Source organism: Trichosurus vulpecula, chromosome 3, assembly GCF_011100635.1.
Source record: "Trichosurus vulpecula isolate mTriVul1 chromosome 3, mTriVul1.pri, whole genome shotgun sequence".
NCBI classification, from domain to species: domain Eukaryota; kingdom Metazoa; phylum Chordata; class Mammalia; order Diprotodontia; family Phalangeridae; genus Trichosurus; species Trichosurus vulpecula.
The window spans coordinates 104600656-104627652 of NC_050575.1; the positions used below are offsets into that span (position 1 = coordinate 104600656).

A 26997-nucleotide genomic window follows, 5' to 3' on the forward strand; every position below is an offset into this window, starting at 1 on the left:
CACATTTTCTTTTTTATTGGTTGTTAGGAGACCAAATAATAAACTCTATAGTTTCTCCTATCCAGTGAAAAGATTTTTTTTCCCTTTGCCCAGAGCCTCCTTTTAGAAAATTGGTGTCTGAGGCTGTTATAGCAACAAAAGGTTATAACCACATGACACTATAGCAACTGGTTGAAAATGTGAAAAATTAATTCCACCACGTTGCTCTGTGGAAACAAAACAACCAGTCTGATCAAGGTCACCCCATTCTCTATCCCCCCACCCCCCACCACCATTTAACTAACAGAATAGGCCAGTTGCATCAGGAGCACTCAGATACAGCCTAGGAATCCATTTACCACAGTCTACCATTCGAAATGGCCGTCTGCTTTGAAATCAGGTCTCCAGATGCCTGTTTCAGAAGGTTGCGAACCAGAGACGATGATGGGGTTGAACAGAAGGCCTTTTCTTCTGCCTAAGTGTCTCTAGAATCATCCTCCTCAATCCATGCAGTTCTCAGGGGTCTTCATCGTTTTTCTTTGAAATCTTGCCAGGGCCCACCTGAATGGAACAAAGCCCACCAAGACTTTCAGTGACATAGGATCTCTATGTAGAAGCCAATAGGGACTAGCCATGAGTTCTCAGCTTGCTGCGGTAACAAAGTTTCCTTCCTTCCTGCTTAAAAACAAGAATTCATTTATGCATCTTATTACCTTGGGGAGGCTGCAGCGTTACCCCCATCCCTTTCCTTGACCTCTCTCTTTTCTCTCTTCACTCCTCTGCACCCTCATCCGGCTAACTTCATAAAGCCAGGGACTTAAATTTTTTAAAGACTGTTTCTGACAAAGCTGGGAATTAGATTTGGTGGAGCCCTTCATAAAAAATTGAAGGCTTGCTATATTAACATACATTGATTTATTCATGGTGTTTCATTACAAATAAGTGAGGATCCTGTAATATCAGGAAAGGTTAGGGGCGCAGGAGAGCCCGGTATATTATATTGACAGCTCAGTTGAAATTGAGCCGCTTTTGGATTGAATTTGGAACATAGGGAAGGAATTGGCTAGTAAATAAGTCATGAGTTTTACCTCCAAGTGTCTGTATATCAACGCACTTGCCACCACTACATGGAGTGGAACTCGGACAGAATTTCAAGCGGGTGCTTGAAATGGTCATGCTTTCCATTAAAGGTGTGTGTTACCTGTGCCAGTAACAATCACCTCCTCTATTAATAATAATAACTGACATTTATGTACCATTTCACAGTTTGTAAAGCAATTTATGTTCGTTGTCTCTCCAAGGCTTCACGAGGTTTATTTTGTTGTTTGTCCTTTGTTCTCAAAGAAGACCATGACATCAAGGGGGTGACGCCATGACATGCAAATGGACTGGATTTAAGTGAAGGAGGGCTGGGCAGGGTCACCAGCCTCACTCTCTCCTCCAGAACCATCTGGGTTCTGTGGCAAGATATAGATCTGGACAATTGGCAATGGCCCTGGTGCAGTGGGAATCCACGGCCTTTTGGAGCTAAGGTCTTTCCCAGGTCTCAGTTTGTGTGAGACAATGCCTGTTTAGTGATTAAGGCTAGGTAAAAATGAAACAAAGAATGGCCTCTTTTATCTTGTCCAAAAATAAAAATAAAATAAAATCAGTCTGGGAGGGGGAAGACCCTCAGGGTTTCTGGCCAAAACAGAAGCAGTTGTTATTTACACTCACTCTGAGTCATCAAACAGTGACCAAGTGAGGCTTGGGCTGGGACCTCAGGAGGTAGTTCTGATGGGGATGGTCATCTCTATTTTGCAGATGAAGAAAGGGTCTAAGAGGTTAAGTGACTTACCCAGGGTCACACAGCTAGTAACTGTCAGAGTCAAAATTTAAACCCAGGTCTTCTCAAGTCCAGGTTTAGCATTCTAACAAGTACACCATATTCTGTCATAGCTCCATTCCACCATCTGTGGTAGAAGTTGGGGACTCTTTCATAGACTCTGAGGGCAGTCAGGATAAATAAAGCAAATGAAGAAATCCATTGTTTTTTGCATCTCAGTGTATATAGTACAAAGGCCAGGTAGCCCTTGGTAAGTGGTAAAGTTGTGATTTTCAGGGCAGTGATCCAGCAGGCTGTGAGGATGGCCTTGTGTGATCAGGAACACATAGTCCCTAGTTGGGACCTCTGCCTTCTGTTCTTAGACAGAATTGGAGGGAGCTTGTTATGAGAGGGTCAATTTCTTTCCATCTCCAACTCTGCTCCTAAATTTTGGTCACTTCCTCTAAATATAGATGGCAGTATCAGCATGGTACAATGTAATGATGTCACAAGACCTGAACCCTAAATTTGGTAGCAGGAGTCCTGATTTGGAATATCAGATCTGCTACTAACTACTAATAAGACCCTGAGCTCTTAACTTCCCGAGGACTCAGTTTTCCCATCTATAAATTGAAGAGGGTCAACTACCTGAGCCCTAAGGTTCATCCCTAGCCCCAGTCCTAAAATCATATCATTCTATAGACAATTCTTATCCTTAAGATACAAAAATCATTCTAGGATACTTCCTGCATATGTGTCTTGTCTGGTGGTATAATGATATTGTCTCTGGTCTAGGAATCTAAAGGTCACATTTGCATTTGTAATCACAGCCCTGTCACAATTTGATAAACTGGAGGAAAGGTTTTTCTTAGATTGCCATAGCCAAGGATTCATCACTGAAAAGCCAACCAATAGGTGACGAGCCTTTAAGGACCCCAAGCTTCTACTCAAAACAAAGGTCCAGCTTTTCAACAATGTTTTTCCTATGATGCTTTGAGTTATGAATTTTATAAACATGGTGTTTCAAGTTATGAATCACCACCGTCTCCAAAGAATTAACTTGAGTGTCACCCAAAGGGTAATGTAGAAGGACGTGGTGGGGTTTGAATAGCCCATTACACTTTAGTGATGAAGAACGTGGGAGAAGTAGTGGGGAAAGAAATGTAATCAGAGAGATGTACACCCAGAAAAGAAGGTGGGCCTCTCTGTAGAAAGATTGACAGATAACCAACCAACTGATAGCCTGTGTACTCATTTGGTATCCATTAACATCAAGAGACCAAAAGGAAAGTCACTAGAATGTAGAGTGGAGCCCTGTGAGGGATTCAAAGGAGGGAATGAACAAAGGTCCATGCAGATTTAGAGGACCTGGATGGATTGAGATCTGTAGTACTGGCGGGTCTACCATGACCATGAGTTCCCAGATTCACCCAAGTCTGTTAAGATCAGAGTAAGAAGAAAAGTTCATTATGGGTCTAAACAGACAAAAACAACCTTCAGCTTCTTTGTTATAAACAGTATATGACTTGTTTTCCAAACTGGAAGGTGATTTTTGAAGTCAAGTTTCACATTCTATGCTGACTAATGCATTCTTATTTTTAAGTTTCATAATGAAAAGTGACTTCATCCTCTCAAGTGAGACACACACACACTGTCAGGCAGCTATTAGAAGAAAAAAATTCATATTTATACTATGTTTTATAGTTGCAAAGCACTTTTCCACACATGTTGCCTCATTTAATCCTAATGACAAACCTGGAATGGCCCTGAGAGGAGAAGCATTGTAAGCATCCCTTAAAGGACAATGAAACTGTGCCTAAGAGAGATGAGATGACGTGTCCAAGGTCTCTAGCCCAGCTGTTCTGCCTCCAAGCCCATCATACCAACCTATTCATATACATTATCCTTTCAAGGGAGGTTTTTAGCTGTTAGCTTTAGGAAAATAATACCTGTTCATAAAAGTGGGGAGCTGGGGTCAGGCTGAGACTTCAGTTGTTATGTGAATGATGAAAGTTACTCTCTTTCTGAAGACCCTTTTCCTATTGTTTTGTGATAAATAATAATGCTACAAACATAAACACCACAAAGAGATGCCTCTGTAGGATTTGCCATGTATCACTTTTGCCTCCTCTCTGCGGTTGGGGGGTGAAGGGCAGAATACAGACCTGGCTTAAAAAAAATTTCAATGCCATCTATTTCGACTTGCCCAAAAATCCTTTCCCAGGACTCAAGTGGAGGTGGCAAAGTTTAATTTTTTTTCCTTTTAAATGAATTTTATTTATTTTTAGTTTACAACATTCAGTACCACTAGCTTTTGAGTTCCAAATTTTTTTCCCCTCCCCACCCCTGGACAGTATGCAATCCGATGTAGGTTCAACATATACCTTCACATTAAACATATTTTCATATTAGTCATGTTATAAAGAAGAATTATAACCAATGGAATGAACCACGAGAAAGAAAAAACAAAACAAGAAAGAGAGAGAGCAAGTAGTTTACTTTAGTCTGCAATTCAAGCTCTGTAATTCTTTCTCTGAATGTGGATAGCATTTTCCACCATGAGTCTTTTGGAGTTGTCTTAGAACTGGCAAGGTTTTATAAGAACTAGAAATGGAAGGGGACCTAGAGTTGGAACCCCTGCCAATTTTACAGATGAATAAAGTGAATCTCAAAAGCATTGAGTTTGTTACACAAGGTAACACTGAAAGTCAGTGGCAGAACCAGGATTTTAACCCAAGATTTCTGTCTCTGAATCCCGTGCTCTTTCTGTAACATCACCATGCTTCTGGTTTGGGAAGATCATGAGAAACAGGACAAATGAAAGGTCAGCAGTGAGAAGAAAGTAGGAGAGTATTTAAGCCCCTGGGCAGTAATAACACTCATTATGTCTATGGTGCTATAAAGTTTTCAGTGGGGTGATTAGGGGGCACAGTGGATAAAGTGCTGGGCCTGGAGTCAGGAAAACTCATATTCCTGATCTCAAATCTGGCCTCAGACACTTCCTAGCTGTGTGACCCTGGGCAAGTCACTTGACCCTATTTACCTCATTCCTCATCTGTAAAATGAGTCGGAGAAGGAAGTAACAAACCACTCCAGTATCTTTACCAAGAAAAACCCCAAATGGGGTCACAAGGAGTCAGACATGACTGAAACAACTGAATAATAACCCCCCTTCTTACCGTAACTCCTAAGGATTCAGAGTTGCTAGCCAGTCACAGATTTTCATAGTCCGACCCTAGTGAAACCACTGAATAACAATGATAAGGTTTTCCAAGCTCTTTCCATACAAAAATCTTGTAGGGTATATTGTGCAAGTTTTAGTGTCTCCATTTTACATATAAGGAAATCAAGTCTTATAGAAACTAAGTGACTTTCCAGGGTCACATAGTGTAAATGCCAGGATTCAAACCCAGGCCTCCAACCTGTTACCACTACACTAATACGCCTCTCCAGAAACTGATGGTTGGCCAGTAGTGAGTGATAGAGAGATAGTCAATAAGCATTTATTAAGCCCCTGCTACGTACCAGGCACTGTGTGCTAAGTGCTTGGGAGACAAAGAAAGGCATAAGACAGCACCCTGCTCTCGAGACTGATGGAGGAGACAACATACAAACTACGTACAAACAGGTTATATACAAGATTACTTGGAAATGACAGAGGGAAAAGGCCCAAGAGACTGAACCTATCATTTTATTGCTATACATAAATCCCAGGTATGGAAGCTCCCTCTACCAGTACAGGTCAGCACCTTCTCTGAAACTTAATGTCTCAAGAATTGCCCAGGGAATGAAGACATTAAATTACTTACCCAGGGTCACTCAGCCAGGGTTTGTCACAGTTTCTCGTGTGTCTTTGCTCTGCTTTTCCAGAAAGCTGTGGCCGAATGTAATCTCCTTGGTTGTTCTTTTGCAGATAAACTACAAGGCTGTGGGCTCCCTCGATCCCAATGCTGACCTTTCCAGCCAGAGGGGGAAAGTCTTCAAGCTTCGGAATGAAACCCACCACCTCTTTGTGGGCCTGTATCCAGGCACAACCTATTCATTCACTATCAAGGCCAGCACATCAAAGGGCTTTGGGCCTCCCATCACGACTCGAATCGCTACCAAAATCTCAGGTATCTATTGGTTGGAGGAGCATTAGAGTGCCTTCCAGAATTGCCGTGGATTAGAAAAAGGAGGGAACCACATTGTCACTGCGATGCTCTCTGCTTTGTGAGGCCTCATGCACTAGGACAGGGGTGTCCAACTTTAGGTTTTTATTGAAACACTAGTCAATATATTTTGATTTGCCATTTTAGTGAGAGCTCTGCAGTAGCTCAGCTTCGTTTACTAAAGCATTTCTGTAAATTTCTCTGCTTGTAGGTGGGCCGAATGCAACCCCACGGGCTGCATTTTGGACAGCCCTGCACTAGGAGGTCCTTTAGAAAGGCTCCATTTTTTAAGCAAACCCCAATATATGAAAATTCTGATTTAAAAAAAAAACTAAAATTTACTTTTCCTAGATATTTGCCATAGGACAGCTTTAGATATCAAGCTTTCTGGCTTCATTTAAAGTATAAACTTTGTGTGCCTTGGAGGTTCCTTGAAAGAATGCTAGATTTGGAGTTAGAAGAAATGGGTTTAAATCTGTCTCTGTCACTAACTTCCCATGTGACTTTGAGGAAATCATTTAACTGTCTGTGCCTCAGTTTCCTCATCTGTAAAATGGGACTAGATTACCTCTGAGATTCCTTCCAGCTCTAGGGCTATGAATTTAAGATCCTACAACTTGATGACAGCCAGGATTCATAATACTAATAGCTTACATTTATATGGTCTGTAGATCATTTTAAATACATTATCTCATTTGGTGCTCATAACAACCCTTGCGATGTAGGTGCTCCTGTTATCCCCAGTCTACAGATGAGGAAACAGAGGCTCAGTGAAGCTCCATGATTTGTCCAGAGTCAAGCCTAGGTTTTTCTGACTCCATCAATAGTCCTTTCTCTGCCAATTTGTCTCTCAAGGTGTCCTAAGATCGCTCTGTTTATGATCCCATGGTTCCATTTTGTTGGGGGAAAAATCCCCACTGGGTTTGAAGTCAGGAAACCCAGGTTCAAATTCTGGATCTCCCACCCGCTGCCTGTGTGACCCTGGGAAATTAATTTCTGTTTGTAGGACTACTTCGTTGACTAGACTAGACAATCTCAAAGGTCCTTTCCGGGTCTAAATCCTATGAGATTTTAATTTACGCATAGCTTCTCAGAAACTCCTTTACTGAGCTGTTCCCCTAATGAAATATGAAAATCCTGTGCCTTCCAGCCCCTCTGGGCCCAGTGCTCCCGGGGAGCATCAAAACAAATTTACAGGGAAGGCCAAAAGCCCTGTCGTGAAGCTGGGGACATGAAGGCTTGGGTTCCCTGAGTGTTGAATTGTTATCCCTACTGATTAGCAACCACCGTGCTAGGGAGGCCAAGGCCCTGGGTTTGGCCAATTAACCTTTGCTTTCAGTCGGCAGGTTCCCCAATCTGTGTCTTTGTATGCTGAGAGACTGGGAGAGATGGTTGGATGAAAAACATAGCTTAAATCACTTGCCTTGCTGAGAGTGAATCAGGAATAGCATCTTTGTGTATAATAGATAATTATGCAGCCAGGACACGATCTCTGTGAGGAAGCCAAACACAAAGCTTTCTGAGGAACCAGAGACCACTCACCCACCTTTGAACAGAACCGAGAGTACCTGCGGGTCTGCATCTCCCTGTAGTCTGAAGCAATAAGTATCCATGAGGCTGACTCACTTGGGTCTGGAATGGGATCACAGAGGAAACCATGACTTATGGCCCCCTCTAGATATGGGCTGTCTGCTTCTTTGGGATACCCCAAGGCCCCTTGAGAATTCTGATGAATTATGGAAGTATCTCAGAGTGCCCCGATTTGATCTAGGTCCATTGGATTGGATTTGAAGCCCTCAGTGGAAAAGGAAGGCAGAAAAAAAACTCATTGACCCCAACCTCAGTTGCATCCCAGGCTATCAGCTCCCTGCCACTAAGGTAGCCTCTAGCAGTTAGATGATTGGAGGTTTCACGGAGCTTTCCCAAGTCTTAAAGGCAGGTCCAGGGGTATAAGCCAGGGCAGCTTGCAGTAGGTGTTATAAGAGATCATGACATGGTTAGTGCCTGGGACAGGGAATGGTGCTGGCTGTGCTGCATCATAGAATAACTTTCAGAGATCCAAGAAGGTGTAAAGCTGAGAGGAATCTTGGGCACCATCTAGACCAGGGGTGGGAACCTGCAACCTCGAGGCCACATGTGGCCCTCTAGGTCCTTGGGTGCAGCCTTTTGACTCAGTCCAAACTTCACAGAATAGATCCTCAAAAAGATTTGTTCTGTAAAACTTGGACTCAATAAAAAAGGCTGCACCCAAGGACCTAGAGGGCCACATGTGGCCTCGAGGCTGCAGGTTCCCCACCCCTGGTCTAGACTAAACCCTTCATATTACAAAGGAGGAAGAAGAGTCATGGATGGGAGAGGGTCAGAGTCACGCCACTGGTATGTGGAAGAATCTGGGCTAGAAGCCAAATCTTTGAATGACCAAGTGAGGCTGTGTGATTATAAGATCATAGATTTAGAGCTGCACCTCCATCATTTAACAGAGGAGTAAACCGAGTCCTAAAGAAGGGAGTAACTTAAGTGAGATCACAAAGGTAATAGGGTCAGAGGGTGTAGAGTGGGGAGGGAACTTGGAGATCATCTAGCCCAATCCCTTCATTTTATAAATGAAGAAGCTAAGTCCCCAAGAGGCTGAGTGATTGTCCAGGGTCACACAGGTGGGAACAGGAGTCCAGCCTCAGTATGCCTGCTCTAAATCTAGCATTCTTCTTGCTGTTCCATGCTGTCCTTTGAAGAAAACCGATCTCACAGATGGCTCTTCATGAGTATTGATGCAGACCTTTTCTAAAGAATGGGGAGCCATAGCAGTGCCCTGTCTGTGTTAGATCAAATCTGTGGGCAGACACGAAGTCACTGCCTCCTTTTCCAAAAGAGGATCTAGCTGGCTTTAATGTTCAGCTCCCACATTATCAAATGGACCCCTAGGCAGGGGTCCTCAGCCTCTTCTGTGTTGTAGAATCCTGGAACAGGCTGGTAGAGCCTATGGACTCCTTAGCAGGGTAATGTTTGTAAAAGCATACAGTGAGATACAACAGATAACAAAGGAGACCAGTTATATTGAAATTCAGTTAAGAGGGTGTGTGTGTGTGTGTGTGTGTGTGTGTGTGTGTGTGTGTGTGTGTGTGTGTGTGACAAATCTTGTGTGTGACAAATCTCAGGTTAAGAACCATGGTCCTAGTCTACCTCAGTCCAATGAGAACTCATAAACTAGTGAGGATTATTCCTGGTTAGTGGCTAATCATTGGTTTCTCTCTCTCTGTCTCTCTCTGTCTTCTCTGTCTCTCTCTCTCTCTCTCTCTCTCTCTCTCTCTCTCTCTGTCTCTCTCTCTCTCTCTCTCTCTCTCTCTCTCTCTCTCTCTCTCTCTCTCTCTGTCTCTCTCCCCCTCCCTCCCTCCTTCCCTCCCTCCCTCTTTTCTCTCTTCTCTCCCTCTTTTCATCTGTCCCTTTTCCCTATTTCCATATCTTCCTCTCCTCCTTCTCTCTCTCCCTCCCTCTTGCCTACCCCCTCCCTTATATTTCTCTCCCCATCTCTCTTCCTTTCTCTCTTCCCTTCTTTCTCTGCTCCTCTCCTTCTCTTCTCCTTCCCACCTACTCCCTTCCCCTCTCTCCACAGCTCCTTCAATGCCTGAATATGACACAGATTCACCTTTGAATGAGACAGACACAACCATTACTGTCATGCTGAAGCCTGCACGGTCCCGGGGTGCACCTGTCAGGTGAAGTTCTAATTCTCTGTTGGGGGGAGGACAGGGGGCATATCATATCTCACCTCTCCTTCCAGAGCCACATATATCTCTTTCCTCTGCAGCAGTGACACTGACACATCTTAGACAATGCCAGATGCCAGGGGCATAACCAGGGAAGGGGATGGCATGAAGAAGTGAGGGCACAGAATCTGCTTCCCGGCCAGACAAAAACTCTCCAGCCCTACAGAGAGGGGTCAGGGAAGAGATATTCAGGTCAGGGAGGAAATGAAGAGTGTTCTGCCTCTGACAATTCACTTCTTCTAATACTGCAAGACTTGACCTGGGTGGGGGGGTGAGAGGAGGAATTCAGCTTATCTCCAGGAATCAAGTGTGGCTCAGCTGGATCCTCACCAGCCTGGTCCCTGGAAACACTGGCGGTGGCTCCCCAGCCCAGAGAGGGAACACAGTTAAATCTAGCATAAGAATATAAGCACAGGTTTGGCAAAATCAAAACCATCGCTGTGCTGGAGTCACTGACAGTCACACATTCAGGGATACTGGTGTGAAGGTCAGTGGCAAATATGTTTAGGGACACGGATAATAACAATTAGCATTTCCATAGTGCTTTAGGGTTGATAAAGCGCTTTACAAATACCATTACATTTTATCCTTATAACAACCCAGGGAGGTGGGTACTGTTATTAACATCATTTTACAGACAAAAAAATTGAGGCAGATAGTTGTTAAGTGACTTGTCCAGGGTCATATAACTAGGGAGTATTTGAAGCTAGATTTGAACTCAGGTCTTCTTGACTCTGGGTTCATCTAGGACACTGGATAGAACATCCACTGAGCCACCTACCTATGATTTCATTGGTATAGTGAACTTCCAGGTGAGGAAACTCCCTCTGCCAGTGCACGGCACCACCTTTATTGTAATTTATAGTATTAAAGAATTGCCTGGAAGCATTGAGAGGTTTTGACTTAACCACATGGATCAGAGGCAGGATCTGAACCTAACTCTTCTCGAGTCCAAGGTTAGCTCTTCATCCACCCAGGCACTTTGTCTCAAGCAAGATGTGTTTATGAAGGACAAAGATGTTTTAGAAAGAGCATAGAGCATACAGCATGTATGCCTGGTATAAATACCAGTCACGACACGAAGCTGGCAGATCCAGCCAGAGTTTCAGGCAGTGGAAAGCTTCCGGTTTTCTTGTCAATCTGCCCAGACAAGGTGTTCAGGGTCTGTGCCCTCTTTTAAAATTGTGGCTTGGAGACATGCCTCTGTGGGCTGTGCACAGGAGGATTTTAAAGAGCCCTTTACCCCCAGCAGCCTATGCTTACATCTATGGAATGAGAACCTTGGGTGGCATTCTCTCAGACAAAAGCATGCTTATGTTCCTGGCCATGCCAGTGACAAACAGTATATTCTGGCAGAAAAAAAAATATCCTTGTTGAATATTTCCACCTGTTCAGAGATTATCAAGTGGATCTATCTCTGGTTTGAAGACAAACCTGAAGGTATCTTCCCAGGAGAGAAACTTAGCTCTAGGAACCGGATTAGGCAAAGGTGTCAAACACATGGCTTTGGTCTGCATTACTCCTGAGTGTGCCCCCAAATCAGATTAAAATGTAATTTGGAAAACATGTAACAAAATAATAAAAATACAGAAAAAGATAACATTTTAAAACTAAGTCAATATGCATCCCCCAGAGATCCTTATATACGAATCAGTGGGCCTCCATTTCCACTTGAGTTTGACACCACTGCTATAAGGGACCTCAGAAACAATTGAGCCCAACCTTCTCCTTTTACAGATAAAGAAACTGAGGCCCCAGAGAGGTGAAGGTAATTTTCCTAAGTTAAGACAGGTGGTAAATAATAGAGGCAGGATTCAAATCCAGCTCCCTGGCCTCCAAGTCCAGGATTTTGCCTTGCATCATGTGTTGCCTGTGCCCTCAGCAGCACCAGCCCCACATCCACCTCCACTGAAGCTGAGGGTTTTGCTTGTATGTGCTCAGAACAAGAAATTGTTTCTGTAAAGCATTTCAAGGTTTACAAAGCACTTTCCCATGGTGTATTCCCATGGAAAATAGGGTTCGATCCTGTTTTGAAGAGGAGGGCACAGAGGCTCTTAGAGGTTGTGATTCACTCCTGTTCAAATAGCAAATAAGAATTAGAGGCAGGCTTGAAGGCAGGTTTTCCTGATTCTCTGATTCTCTAACCCCCAGACCACACTGCCTGTTATAGGGGTGTCAGGAAGATTGTTTGTCCCAGCCCCCCCACTCTGCAAAAAATGACCCACTGAATGAACTGTATATTTAAATAGAGCGGCTTTTGTTGTTGTGTTTTTATTGGCTTCCATTATCCTCCCTTCACCCCAGGGTCCAAATCACAGCCCTGCACAAAGATTATAGGATGGCAAATAAACAAAGCAGAAATCATGGGCAAGTCTTAGCTGTTCCCTTGGATACCTCCAAGCCCCAAATGATGATAAGTTGACATACCGTTAAGCCACGGTTATTATGACTGATGTGAATATTGGTAATAACTTACCATGTGACCGGGCATTCGCAGCACATTTTATGCTGTTTTATGTTTTGTTTTCTGAGAATCCCATCCACCAAACCATAAGATTCCCTTGTGGGTCCCACCTGCTTCACCTGTATCCCGAGACCACCATCCCCCAACCCTTTCCATTCAGCCTCCAGTACTAAAACCTAGAACAAAGAATTTATGATCCTGGGGAAAGTTCCACAGATTGCCAAGTAGCCTCATTGGAAGGGGCGAGGTGGGGTGAGATACTGCTGGGGAGGCTTCAGGAGGTGGAAGAAGCAAGATGAGCTGGGAAGGAATTCACCCCAGCCAGCCACCTGGTAACTTCCTAATTTAACTCAATAATCCTTGCTCACTAGGTACCGAGGTCTGTCCTTTTATGCTACTGGAGGTCTGCAAGTGCTGTTAACACCCTCCAAATTCTGTACCAGAGGACAAAGTCCCAGTCATCCCATCCTAGTTAGAGCCTTGCTAAAAGCTATTGAAGCCGAGTCAGGAGGACTTAATTACCCAGTCCAGTGGCTTGGAGGTTCCCTTGCGGAGCTTTGGGGAAACAGGAAGGGGTCATTCGTACAAGTGTAACACACCTGACATAAGTAAGTCTTTTGATTTGCATTGACCTAGAGTAGCTGTTGTTCGGTCATTTTCAGTTGTGTTCAACTCTTTGTGAACCCATTTGGGGTTTTCTTGGCAGATATTGATGTGGTTCGCCATTTCCGTTCTTCAGCTCATTTTACAGACAAGAAAACTGAGGCAACAAGGTTGAGGGTCACACTTGCCCAGGGTCACACAGCTGGTCAGTGTCTGAGGCCAGATTTGATCTCAGGTCTTCCTGACTCCAAGCTTGGTGCTCTATCCAGTGCACCACCTAGCTGCCCCACCAGGGTGGTCATCCAGTATTGTATGAGAGAGCTATCTGTGATTATGTACTATCCCCATGACTGGATATATGTACTATCCATTGTACTGAGGTGGCACAGTGGATAGAACACTGGAGTCAGAAAGACCCAAGTTCCAATCTGGCCTCAGATACGTACTAGCTGTGGGACCTTGGGCAAGTCACTTAACGACGCCTGCCTCAGTTGCCTCAACTGTAAAATGGGGATAATAAGCGCATTTACCTCCCAGGGTCATTGTGAGGATCAAATGAGGTAACAAAAATATTGATCAGACAATGTCCTAGATCAGCATCAGTATAGGGAGTTCGTGTGCCTGAAGTTTACAACACCCAGGAAATCATAGGTCCGGATTAACAAAAGTAATTATCATCTTAACATTAATCTGAGGGATGGCTTCTGCTAGGGAAACAGAAGCAAACTGTAGAGAGGTAAATTTTTAGAGCTTCTAGTGTGCGAGTCTCTTTGAGCCATTGTTTGCTCTCTGGCAAGATGGGGATAAGAATTCCTTCTCTGCCTGCCAAGCAGGTTTGTTGTGAAGACCAAGTGACCTTCCCTGCGATTGGCAGTAACTTCCTCCCTCAGACCAGGCGTGACATACGATCCTAGGATGTATCATGAACTGGACCTTAAACCTTACGAGCCATCTGGTTCAGACGCCTCATTTTACAGATGTGCAAACTTGGGATACAGAAAAATTAAGTGACTGGACTAAGGTCACACAGGTGGTAATTGGCACTGTCAAGTTTCGGTGACCATGAGGTCAAGTTTAGTCCTCCAAGGTCAGTACTCGTTCAACTGTGTCATATTTGGTTTTGTACCTCTCTATGCCCCAACTAAGCTAGACATTTATGAGGGCAGGCACTGAGGCTTTAAATATTGTACCTCCCCTGTAAAAACCTGCATAAGTATGTGTGAAGAAGAAAGGAAGGAAAGAAGGAAGGAAGGAAGGAAAGAAATGAGGGAGAGAAGGAGGAAGGAAGGAGGAGGGAGGAAGGAATAGAGGGAGGGAAGGAAGGGAGTGAGGTAAAGAAGGAAGAAAGGGGAGAAAGAGAGGGAAGGAAGGAAGGGAGAGGGAGGGAGAAAAGAAAGAAGGAAAAAGGGGAGAAGGAAAGAAGGAAGGAAGGAAGGAGGGGTGGGGAAAGAGGGAGAGATCACTGACTTAAAAAATGATCTCTCCCTCTTTCCCTCCTTCCTTTGTGAAAGTGCTTTATGAACTATAAAATGCTATACAAATGTAAGGTGTTAGTATTTCAGGCCACTGGGATATAATTTAGAGAAGACTTGCTGAACTCAGATTAAGAGATAAGCAAAGCCCTTATCACTGATAAGATCAGATTCTCCTATGCTCCTCCTACGCATTTACTATTTTCCATCTTGTACAGCAGTTATTTCTACAGGTAACATATTCTCCTACTAGATTATATGGGCCATGAGGGCAAGGCCTTATCTTTGTACCTTCCCAATGCTGAGCATAGTCCATTACACATAATAGGCATTTAGTAAATGTTTGCTGAATTGAATTCATTATTAGAGTAGCAGGGAAGCATCTTAAAAAGCTTAAGGGAGAGTCCAGGTTGCTGTGGCTTTATGGGCCCAATGAATTTAATGTTCTTTCTGGGATCATGATAACCAGCTGTCAAACCCTTGGTCAGATTTCCATATGTCAGAGAGCCATAGGGGTTGTGACCCATGGAAGGGAAACTGGAGCTCATCTAGTTAAACATCATCATCTGTAGAGGAGGAGACTAGACCCCAGTGAGGAAATCAGATTTTTCCGGGGTTACACAGGTAGCCACTAGGAGGTCTGACCACAAAGCCAGGGCTCTTGCCACTAGTGAATGCTATTCCCCTTCATTTGAGATAAAATGGGGTGAGGGGGAGGGGAGGGAACAGTGTGATATCAGTGAAGCAGTTAGGTAGAGAGGAAAAAACACTGAATTTTTAGGAAAGAGACTTGCCTCTGACATGCATTAGCTGTGTGATTGTAAGGAAGCCACTTTAGTGTTCTTAAGAGGTTTTCTCTGAACCTCAATTTCTGCTTCTCTAAAGAGGGGATTTAAAAAAAAATCTACATTACCTTCCTCTCAGGGTTGCTCCAGGGCTCAAATGAGATGATGTATGTAAAATGATTTGCAAATTTTGACGCATTGGACAAATGATATTTTTGTCATGTCATCATCCCAGTTCTGTCCTTCAATACCTTGGGGATAGGGAAGCTAGGTGGCTCAGTAGATAGAGCACTGGGTCTGGAGTAAAAGAAGACCTGAATTCAAATCCAGCCTTATACATTCACTCTATGTATGACTCTGGGCAAGTCACTTAACCTCTGTTTGCCTTAGCCCGTTGGAGAAGGAAATGGCAAACTATTCCAGTATCTTTGCCAAGAAAAATCCCATGGACAGCACTGGTCCATGGGGTCACAGAGAGTCAGGCACAACTGAACCGCAACACCTTGGGTTTTTCACAACCTCTCTAGGCTCCATTTTCTTTATCTATAAAATGAGAGTTGGAGTGGAAGGCCCTGACATTCTGAAATCCTGTGATTGGGGCTGGTCCCCTGGGCCAGAGGTACCCCACTTGAAAGATATTTGACGCTTTTCAGTAAGTAGTGAAGGCCAGGGATACATTTTGTGGCCCTTTCCAAGCCACATTAGCTCATCAGTATTTGACATGCAAAGGGCTCTAACCTCTGGCCTCATCGGCACCAAGTTCTCACCAGTGTGTCCAGCCTGAAATTTGTATTCCTGCATCACCATTTTTCAATTGTTCTAGATTTTGACCTTTCTTCTTGTATCCATGATAAGCCACCCTCCCAGTATACCCTTTCTCCTCACCTATGGTATTGTCCCTCTCCTTCAAAGCCAGACTTGTCAGATTCCAGCTTGTCCAGAGGAACAGGTGAATGAGGACCCACTACCTGGGCCAGTGTGAAGGGTCTGACATTGGGGGCCTCCACCTCTTCATTGCCACTGCTGCATCCACATGTGCTTCCTGATCTATTTCTAGAATGCTTCCCAATGGAAATTTATTACCTTAATGTAGGTTTCCTCAGGCCTCCAAAGAGTTATTGGTTCTTAAGTGACAGAAGTGCAGAATCATTTAAAAGATCAATCAAGCAGGGACTTGAATGTAATATTCAGCTCCTACCAGAGTGCTCGCAAACAGTATCTGGATGCCTACCCTGTCACTCTGATCTATCTGTTACTACTGTCAGAAGAAATTGCTTGACCTTGTATTAATCTTGATATGGTCCCCACAGTGAGACTCAGGTTGCATATCCCCACAAGCAGTGGCAGACCCAATCTGAACATGTGGTAGTCAATTCTTTTTGTGCACAAATGGTAGCAACTTCTTCTCTTACTTTTTTGTCAGTAGAACAAAATGTGGGAAAGAGTCAGCTTCCTCAGTCTTTCCAATAGGCTATGGATCCCTACCCCCTACCCCCATGGTGAGCCATGGACAATGAGAGATAAGAGGTAGCATGTGATATAGGCTGCAGATTTAGTTGAATAGGGGATGGCATTACTGCATGGAGTGGAAAAGAAAAGTGGTCAAGATGGAGCAGTGAGTAATGGCTGAAGTGACCTAAGCCTGGTACTCAGTCAGGAGAAGAGAATAAGACACAGCATGCTGGAAGTAAAAACACATGCAAGTCTTACCTCCAACAGGAAGTCTCTTATGTTCTTCCTGCTGAATAGCAGAAGCCAAGGAGGACCTTGAAATTCAAAAGCTGTTACAATGGAGCAGTTCATTACATAGACTAGCAATGAGCAGCATCTCACTCAGCCTTGGTAGAACCTCACTGTCTTTGTAACACTCTAGGAAATATTAAGAAACATCATTAAATTCTCAAAAAAATGAGCTAATTTTAATTTTGTAACAATAAAATGCATGCCCTATAACACATTTAAGTAGTATGGTGTGATTGAAAAATCAAATAAGGATGAGGGTCTTAACATCTAAAAGTCTGGATAGTAATTATGGGAATGAAAGAAGACCTGTTGACTAATCCACTTGTCCTCCACTGTGTGGGGTTAAGGGACCAAGGAACTAGTCCAAGGCCAGTATCACCTTTTGGGTTTTCCTGTGATGAATTCCTACACCATGTAAGTTCCTTGAAGGCAGGGACTTTCATTTCTTTTTTATATCCATAGTTCCATGCATGTAGCAGGCACTTATTAATGCTTGTTGATTGAATAACCAGTTAATAAAGTTCTTCTGTCCCTCCATTGAAATCTTCCCCATTACCTCCTTGTGGCACTGAGCCGACCCATGGGCTCTAGGAGGGTATTACCAGCAGAGAACAGGACCTGTAAGGTTCTTCTCAAACTGGAAAGATCCATTGAATACAGGTCCATTGACTGCCAGAGCATCTCTTGGCCAGATTCCAACCTGGCTGAGCTTGGAGGGTTCATTTCCAGAAGGTTGTCCACAAGTTGATGACCATAGCAATTCATAAAGGTCATCTGTGAATCCATGGAAGCTTTTCAATCTGCATTGGTGGAGGGATTACCCACGACAATGAAGTCATCAAACCCTAAATCGAAGAGTAGATGGGCAAATGCTTCCTTCTGTCTTTTTATATTTAGATTTCATGATGGATTCATCCCTCTAGAAGAATGAGCTTAAAGGCTTAAAAATTAAAATAAATGATTTCTTCTCCTGGCCAGCCAGAAACTGAAGGTTGATAGGGAGAACTAAAGGATGCCAGAAATACTGATTTGGGGAGGAATGGATACTTATACATTCCTCCTTCCATGCTGTGGTGGTTCTTTGTGGACCAGGAATGCAATGGGTGGTGCAGGCACTAGGCATAGTTAGGCAGTGGTGCAAAGCAACAATTACAGCCTCAAGGTTGCCAGCTTGGATAGTTAGAGTTTCAAAGGACTAGGTAAAGGTTTGCTGGGCAGACCGTGTCAGTCACTGAGATTCCAACAAAGAGGAAAGGCTGAAGGGGGTATAGGCCTTGGTCTGAGGATCTGAAGAATCTTGCAAGGTAGTTGAAGGCAGGCTTCAAAGAGGAAATACAATAGAATTCCTTCATGTTAGGAGAGAACTCTGGCCATAGCTGGCTGATCTCACAATGGTCTGAGGGATTCTTTAACCTTTTAAGCTATAGTAACTGAGCCCTCCCTGCTTGACCCCAACTATCCTGGCTGGACCCTCAGTAGTTAAAGGGTATTCATGGATTTTCTGACAAGGATTTCCCGTTCTTAGTATATTTTGGCGGTATCCAGATCTATATCTTGCCACTGGACCCAGATGGCTTTTGGAGGAGAAAGTGAGGCTGGTAACCTTGCCCAGCCCTCCCTCACTTAAAGCCAGTTCATTTGCATGTCATGGCATCATCTTCCTGATGCCATGATCCTCTTCAAGAATGAAGGACAAGCAACAACAACAATCCTTTGGCAGGGACTCTATTTCCAAATGGATGTGGAGAATCTTCACACACTAGGGTCTCTGGTCTCAGGCCCTTAGTCTCCTCCATAACATTGATGTCAACATTCCAGAAGCATGGGTCTGGCCATGTCACCCCCATCCCAACCTCACCCCTGTTCAAGAATCTTCAGAGGCTATCTCCTCTAGGATAAAATACAAATGTCCTTGTTTAGCATTCAAAGTCCTTTATGTGATCAGCCTACCTTTACAGATTTATTTCATATGAATATCCTTAGTGCAGAGACAATATGGAAGATAGAGCTGGGCTTGGAATCAGTATGATTTACCTCTAAAGACTATCTCTTTCTCATACTGGCTATATGACCTTGGACAAGTTACATATCCTTACATACCCTCTCGATTCCCTAGGAAATTCTCTAAGACTTTTAACAAAAGACCAGTTGCTTTTTTGTGTTGGTAGAAGGAGTTTGTTTATGGAAAACTCCCTTCAGAGATGAAGTCAGAGATCTGGCAATCATTCTTCATTTTACAGAAACTGGATCCCTTTTTGTTCCCCAAACCCAATATTCTATCTCCTGTCTGTGCATCCTGAACATGCTACTCTCCATACCTAGAATGTACTTCCTCCTCACCTCTAACTGCTGGAATTTTTAGCCTCTTTCAAGGCTTCTCCATTGGGTTACCCAGTTATTAGTATTCTCTCCCTCTCCAGAGTACCTTACAGTCCCTTACTAGTTTATATGTTTTGTGTATGTACTACCCTTGTGGGCAGAGTCCTTTTTGATTTGTTTTTTTTTTTTTTGGTTTATATGCATCCCAGAATGCTTTGTACCTACAAGGTACTTAACTTTTTAAAAAATGGATTAGAATAGAATCCTTCAGTAGTTTGTCTTGGAACCCAGGCGTTGCATTTATTGAAAAAATATTGCTTATTGTCCCAAATACTCAGATTAACAAGTACCTTCCTACCTTGTCTTGTTGGATGGATTGGTTGAAGGGACATAAACTTAATGACCTCTTAAAGTCATTCAGCCTGAGTAGCTGAGAATTTCTGTTCCTTTTCTGTTGTTTCAGACTTGAATCTAGCAAGTATTATACAAGTGAAAAAAAATATGGCAGAAAACTACATCAAGAAGTGGAGGTGCATCTAAGTTTTAAAGAAAGAGAAAACTTTATTGAGAGAAAAAAAAGATGATTGACAAATTTCCTCCAGGATTCCTTTAATAAAGGCAGATCTGGGGTGGGAGCTCATAAGCACACCACAGATCAACTTGGGCTGTCTCCTGAGCTCCAGTGAACGAAATTGAAATCATTACAGCCTGATTTACTGGCACAGGTATATGAGTGTCCAATTAAGAAGGAAAAAGTGAAAATTTAGGGATTTATTAACATATATCAGCCTCAGGATTTTGAGAGTCTGTCCACACAGTGCAAGATGAGGTACTACAATTATATTTAGAAATCATCTCTCCAAGCCAGTTCACCTATTTTGGCTCCTCAAGCCCCACAGAGTTTCATCCCAAAGCTGCAGAAGGCACAGGGCCCTCCATTTTCTAATGTCAGGGACAGAGATGGGAGGCAGAAATCTCCTTCACCTCTAGGTAAATATCTGGGAGAGGGGATGTCTGCAGGTTAATGTGGCACAAGCCTGGCAGTTGAATCCAAGAATCAGGTGGTAGCCTGCTTAGAAGCAAATTTCCCTTCCCATGTATGGCTGTGTTTGACCAGATAAAATCCAGAAGCTCTTTTGTGAATTCAGGCAAAAGTTAGTAGCCTGCTTCTCATAGTCATGAAAGGCATTTACCTTCTCAGTATCTTGTTTCCTCTTTTGGAGGAGATCAGATTTTCACATAAAATTCTCATTCAAGAAAGGAGTCCATGCCTTCCCTACTTGGGATGAAATAGTTTTTAGCTGTGGTAACTCTGGCTTCTAGTCCCTAGGCTCAGTCAATCAATCAGTAAACCTTTATTATTTCCTTACTGTGTGCCAGACTCTGCTAAAGTACCGTGGCTTCTAAGAAATGCAAAAGATAGTCTCTGCTGTCAAGGAGCTCCCATTCTAATGGGGGAGAAAACATGCAAGCAAACAACTATGGACTAACAAGCTATAACAGGATAAATTTCAAATAATCAATTAAGGGGCAAGGGATCTGGAAAGGCTTCTTATAGAAGGTGGAATTTTAGCTGGGACTCGAAAGAAGCCAGGGAAGCCAGGAGGTGGAGAGGAGAAAGGCCATTCCATGCATGGGAGACAATCAGTAAAAATGTCTGGAGTTGGAATATGGAGTGTCACATTGGAGGAAGAGCGAAAAGGACAATGTCGTGGGATTGCAGGGTATGTGGGATTGAGTAAGATGTAAGATGACTGGAAAGGTAAGAAGGGGCCAGCTTACAAAGGACTCTGAATGCCAAACAGAGGATTTTATATTTGGTTCTGGAGGAGATAGACAGTCATTGTAATTTATTGAGTAGAGGACATGATCAGAACTATGCTTTAGGAAGATCACTGACAGCTGAATGGAGGACAGACTGAACTGGGGAGAGACTTGTTGCAGGCAGGCCTACCAGCAGGCTATTGCAATAGAAAGAGGAAGGTGAGAGGCCCTGCACCATGGTGGTGGCAGTGTCAGAGGAGAGAAGGTGGCAAGTGTAAACTCTGATTGCGTAGGCCAGGTGATAGGAAAGTGAAACTAGAAGATGCATATTTTGTAAGGAGGAGCTGAATGCACAAAAAGAAAAAAAAGGGAGTATATACTTTTTAAAGATACCATTTGGAGAAACTATAACAGGGACTAATCCTGGCACCAATGAAGAGGTGGTAGCATTGTCATGGCCATCACTTACACTGGGAACCCTAAGTTCCCTTCCTCTTCTTAACTGAACTTTGTGGAGCCCACAACCCAATGTAGGTAAGAATTCTATTTACACATAGAGTGCTATATACTACATAGCCCCCTATGACTATTATATTCTGCACCTCAACTTCTCAAACACTCATGTGTTCCCCTGCACACTAAATGTCCAGAAGATGTTAATTTTCTTTATAACATTATTTAGATATATTCATTCTTTCTTTGTTTCCAGGCTAGCCACCTCTTCTGTTTAAAAACAATTTTTATTGATTTTTTTTTGAGAAACGCTGTGTTGTAGTAGATAGAGATATGGCCTCAGAGTCAAGACAAGCTGGGCTCAAATCCTGTCTCTGACATGTAACAGTATCTATGGCCCCGGACAAGCCCCTCAACTTCTCAAGACCCCCACCCCCCCAGCCACTCTCTAATATTATAAGTTGAAAAGAAGGCACCATCTGCATTGATAGTGGGAGTTCCTGACTGGAACCAGTGACACTGATGAAATGATGAGTCCTGTTAAAAAATGGTTTTCCACTACTTTCATTTCCCAATAAATCCCTGCCCCATTACCCCAGAACCAACTATCCCATATAAGAAAGAAGAAGGAGGAGGAGAAGGAAGAGGAGGCAGCTCAGCAAAACTGACCAATACATCAGTCAAGTCCAACAGTATACCCTATGTTCTACCTCAATAATTCCCCACCTCTGCAAAGAAGGGATTTTCATATTTCTTCTTTGTTCCAAGTTTTGTCATAATTACAAACTGTTGTTTTGATTTTTAATTTTTTTTTACTTTACACTTATTGTAATCATGAAGGCAGAGAGAGAGAGAGAGAGAGAGAGAGAGAGAGAGAGAGAGAGAGAGAGGAAATTATTTCCTGGATTTGCTTACTTCGGTTCACATCAGTTCATACAATTCTCCCATGCATGCATCTTTATAATCTTTATATTCATCATTTCTTACGGCATATTAGTTTTCCATTATATTCATAGAGCACAAATTGGTTAGCCAAAGGACCATTCCCCAGTTGATGGCATCTAGTTTGTTTCTAGTTCTTTGCTAATATAAAAAGTAGCTATGGATATGTGGGTTTTTTATTCAATCTTTCCTTCCATCTTTGACCACTTTGGGTTACATATCTAGGAGTGTGCTCTCTAGGTCAAAGGGTATAAACACTTTAATCATGTTCTAAGTTTCTTAGTATAAATCCTTATTCCTTTCCAGAATGGCTGGACAAATTCAACAGCTCTACCATGCCTATACTGTCAGTTTGTCTATTTTCTTACAAACTGTTCCAATACTCTTCACATTTTTTTCAATCTTTATCAATATGCAATGTGTTAGGTAAAACCTGAGTTGTTTTGATTTCCATTTCTCTAATTACGAGTGATTTGGGACTATCTTCCATATGGTTGTTTATCATCTGTAATTCTTCCTTTGAGAACTGTTTGTTCATATCCTGTGACTACTTATTCATGAGGGTATACCACTTTGTCGTGCTATATTTTGTGTTAGTTGACTTTATATCTCAGATACCAGACCTTCATCAGAAATATTTGATACAAAGATTTTTCCCCCAATCATTTGTTTCCCGTCTTATTGGATTAATTTTCTTAGTGCAAAGCTTTTTAATTTCACATACTCTAAATTCTCTACTTTAACTTTTATGATTGGCTTTGTTCTTTGTTTGCTTGAGAATTGCCTTTCCAGCAATCATGAAAGGTACCTAATCTGGTTCTCTTTTACTTTTATTAGCTTGTATGATCATTGATACTCACTTCATGTAGCCATTTTTAACCTAATTGTACACAGTATACAATTTAACATGTTGGCTTAAATTTAATTTTTGCCAAACCTCCTTTGAGTTACAGTATGCTCAAAGCTATCTTCCCAGTTATCCTTTCCAAGGAACTACACAGTAGCTTCTCTAGAAATTCATATGTAGTAGAAGGTTTTTATCTTTGGTGCCAAGATTATACAATGGGATATCTCATAAGTTAAGAATATATAGTCAGAATCTCAGTTTGAAGAGACCACAGAGTCCAATCCCTACCCGAAACATGAACATGGATCTTCTTTCTAACATTCCTATGGCTATTGACCCTCTTCAAATACTTTTAATGATCAGGAATCTGCTACCTCATGAGGTAATTCATTTCACTTTCTAAATAACTCTGATTGTTTAGAAGGTCCTTTTTTTAAAACGTTAAGCTAAATTTTACTTCCCTTTAACTTAACCAGTGGTTTTAGTTTGACTGAGCTGAATTAAGTCTGTTCTCAATGCCTTGCTAGTTCTCTTTACTGGTAGATAGATGGATAGATAGACAGATTGTTTATTAAGCCATAATCCTGTGCCAGGCACTGTGCTAAGCTCTGCAGATGTAAATTAATAAAATATGATGTGATACAATACAATACAATACAATACAAGCAAACGAGGCAGTCCCTCCCTGACCTCAAGGAGTCAGTATTCTAGTAGTATGAACTACACATAAATGGGAGCTGAAACGGGGGGGTGGAATGGGTCAGGAGAAGGGGAAAGGAAGGCAGCACACAACTCTCAAGAGCCTCATTGAAATACCTGTACCACCTCCCAGGGTCATCACTTGTAGTGAACATAGCATTGGCTTTCTAAAGAATCATAGAACCTGGGTTTGAAAAATCTGTTGACCTTGGGTAAACCATTTCCCTTCTGTGAACCTCCAATTCCTCAACTTTAAAATGAAATGGTTGGACTATGTTGTCTACAAGATTCTTGCCTACTGAAAATAATTTGCTTCTATAACTGAGTCAGAATACTAATTTGAATGTATATGGTCCAGTTTGTTAATGTAGATCCTCATTTTATAGTTTACCTGGCCTGTTTGTTTTACACAAGTGCACCCCATACATACACACGTACATACACACACACACACACACACACACACACACACACACACATATATATATATATATATATATATATATACATACACATACACACATATGTATGTGTGTATATATACATATATATGGTGTGTGGGTATACACATATACACATCCTCCAAAGCTCAAATCAAGTCCCTGCCTTTTCCATGGAGTCTTCTCTGGCCAGTCTAGCCATCATCAATCCTTTTTCCATCTTCTGACAGACCTCCTGTCTGTCCTGATGAATTTTGTATATGTATAAACACTTATACATGTATGTATGAGTGTGGGTCTGAATATAAGGACAGAGGCCAGTTCTGTGATTTCATTGGTACAGGAATTCCCAGGAATTCCTGGAAAACTTCTTCTACCAATATAGGTCAGTTCCTTTGCTCCTATTTATAGTCTGAGAGAACTGCCTAAATCAGTGAGAGGTTAAGTGGCTTACTCAGGGTCACAGAGCCAGTGGATGTCACAGGTAGGATTTGAACTTGTCTCCCCAGCTTCAAGGCCTGCTTTCTGTCAACTACATGATGCTGATACATGTATACATGTATGTATTTATGAAAAGAATGAAAAAGATGCTTCTAGCAATATAAATTTAGCATTTTTCCTTGATAATTTTGAAATTTCTTTTTGGATATCTCTATTGCACTGACAGGTTTTGTATGTTTTTTCATTTTTAACTAGTTTAAGGTGTAGCCTTTCTTTAAAGAACTATTTACTCTTCTACTATGAGACTTACGTGAGTAGATAAAGTGTTTTTCTTCAAACTGTATGTGTGTATGTCCTTATGTATGTATGTATATGTATGTTGTATATGTATAAACACACATGAATATATACACCTGCATTTCTGTGAATCCATTAACATCCTACCCATAAGCCTTCTCCTGATATGTAGGTCACCCTGGCTCTCAAAATCTATGCAATGGCGAACAGAATGTGTTAGATCTCATCACACTGGGAAGGATGTGCATACAGATCAGTCAATGGATTTTATCTCTTTCAAGGACTAGCCTCTCCACATTTAGAGAAACTCCTCACCAGAATGCTAGTCACCAAGTATTTGTTTTTTTGGTTGTTTTTTTTTTTAAACCCAAGGCAGCTCATGAATAATATCTAAAATGTGGCCTACTGATCTTATGACAGAGAGTTTGATCTGTAATCCTGCTTCTGCCAATTCTTGTGTGAATTGATGTGAGTGAGCCTGCTGGGCCTCAGTTTCCTCATCTGTAAAATGAGGAAGTTGCATTAAATGAGGCAGATAGGTGGCACCATGGATAGAGTAGTAGAGTTGGGAAATAGGAAGAACTTGAAGTTCAAATTTTGCTTTAGACAATAGTACTCAGAATGGATCCTGGGCAACTCACTTAAACTCTCAGTCTGTTTCCTTATCTATAAAATGAGGGGGTTGAACCCCACCTACAATCCTATGACCTTATATCTAGATGGCCTCTAAGGACCCTTCCAGTTCTAAATCTGTGTTCCTAGGATCCTGTAATTTAATAACAATGCCTCTTTTATAGTATCCAATTCCTCCCACTGGTTTATAATCCCTTCCTTCCCTCTTATTTCTAGTTCTTTTCTTTCAAATACTTCTGAAACATTACTCATAGAATCAGAGCAATAGAGCTAGAAGTAACATAAAAAATCCTTTACCTCAATTTACAGATGAAGAAACTGAGACCCAGAGAAAGAAAGGGACTTGCCCAAGGTCACACAAAGAATAAACACTGACTCACATGAGAGTTCCTGACCAATAAGAAAAACAAAATATGTGATATTTTATTTCCCCTTCAATATTCCTATCACACCCTCTCAGTTCATCTAAATTCTCCGCAGTTTGCTAGGCCTGTGAGAGACATATTAATCTCATTGGGGAGGCAGTCCTTCTATGTACGAAATGAAGAGTTCAGTGCAAGGCAGCATACAATTAAATGATAATATTCATTGAGAGAGACAGTAAGTCCTGTCAGAAGATGGAGGAAGGGTTGGTGAGTGCTGGGGTGGCCAGAGAAGACTTTATGGAAAAGACAGGGAATTGATCTGAGCTTTGGAGATGGGTAGGATTTTGCTAGATGGAAGGGAAAAAAATATTCCTCGCTGGGGGAAACCACACAAGGAAAGGTATAAGATAGTATAGTTTATTTGAGGGACAGAAAGGCAATAGGACCAGTTGGAGCAGAAGAGATTAGCTAGAAAGTGAATACTAGTAAGTAGATTGGATGGATAAGGTAGGACCTCCATTCAACAAACATCTTACATGATCATGAGACCTTAGAGATCATGGAGACCAAGCTGGACCATTTAAACAGTCTCTGAAATCCCCTCTGGTTTGGAATCCTTGGTTCCTCTTCCTGTTACCTCTGTCTGTTCCCAGACTCCCAAACTGGTCCATTCCATCTAACTATTTCATTCAGATGAGAAAAAAGGCCCAGAGAGGATGGAAGACCACAGAGAATACCAAGACCTCTTCATTCAGGGCCTTCAGTGACAAGATGATGAGTTTGGAATTAATCTATTGGGTGATTAATTAGGGGAAATGCCACCAAAGATGATTAAAATCCAGATTAAGTTCTTAAGTGGAGGAGAGAGTAGTGAAGCAGGAATAGGCAAAAGGAAAAGTTTGGTCATTTGGGGAAAAAATAGTTTCGGTCTTATCTCAGTCCAGATTTGAGCCCACTGTTCATTTCTCACCACTTACACTAGTAAAATTGGTTTTCCTAGTTTTAGGAAAACTGACCCATGGTGGTTTCCAG

At 42.3% G+C, this 26997-nt stretch overlaps 1 protein-coding gene across 1 annotated transcript in view; it reads left to right on the plus strand.

Moving 5' to 3' along the window:
* The window catches only part of PTPRT (protein tyrosine phosphatase receptor type T), a 360616-nt gene that overhangs the window by 105465 nt on the left and 228154 nt on the right, over positions 1-26997 (plus strand). The window contains exons 4-5 of the mRNA XM_036749775.1: positions 5697-5898; positions 9545-9647. Coding sequence (XP_036605670.1) covers positions 5697-5898; positions 9545-9647 — 305 coding nt within the window. The remainder of the gene's footprint in view (positions 1-5696; positions 5899-9544; positions 9648-26997) is intronic.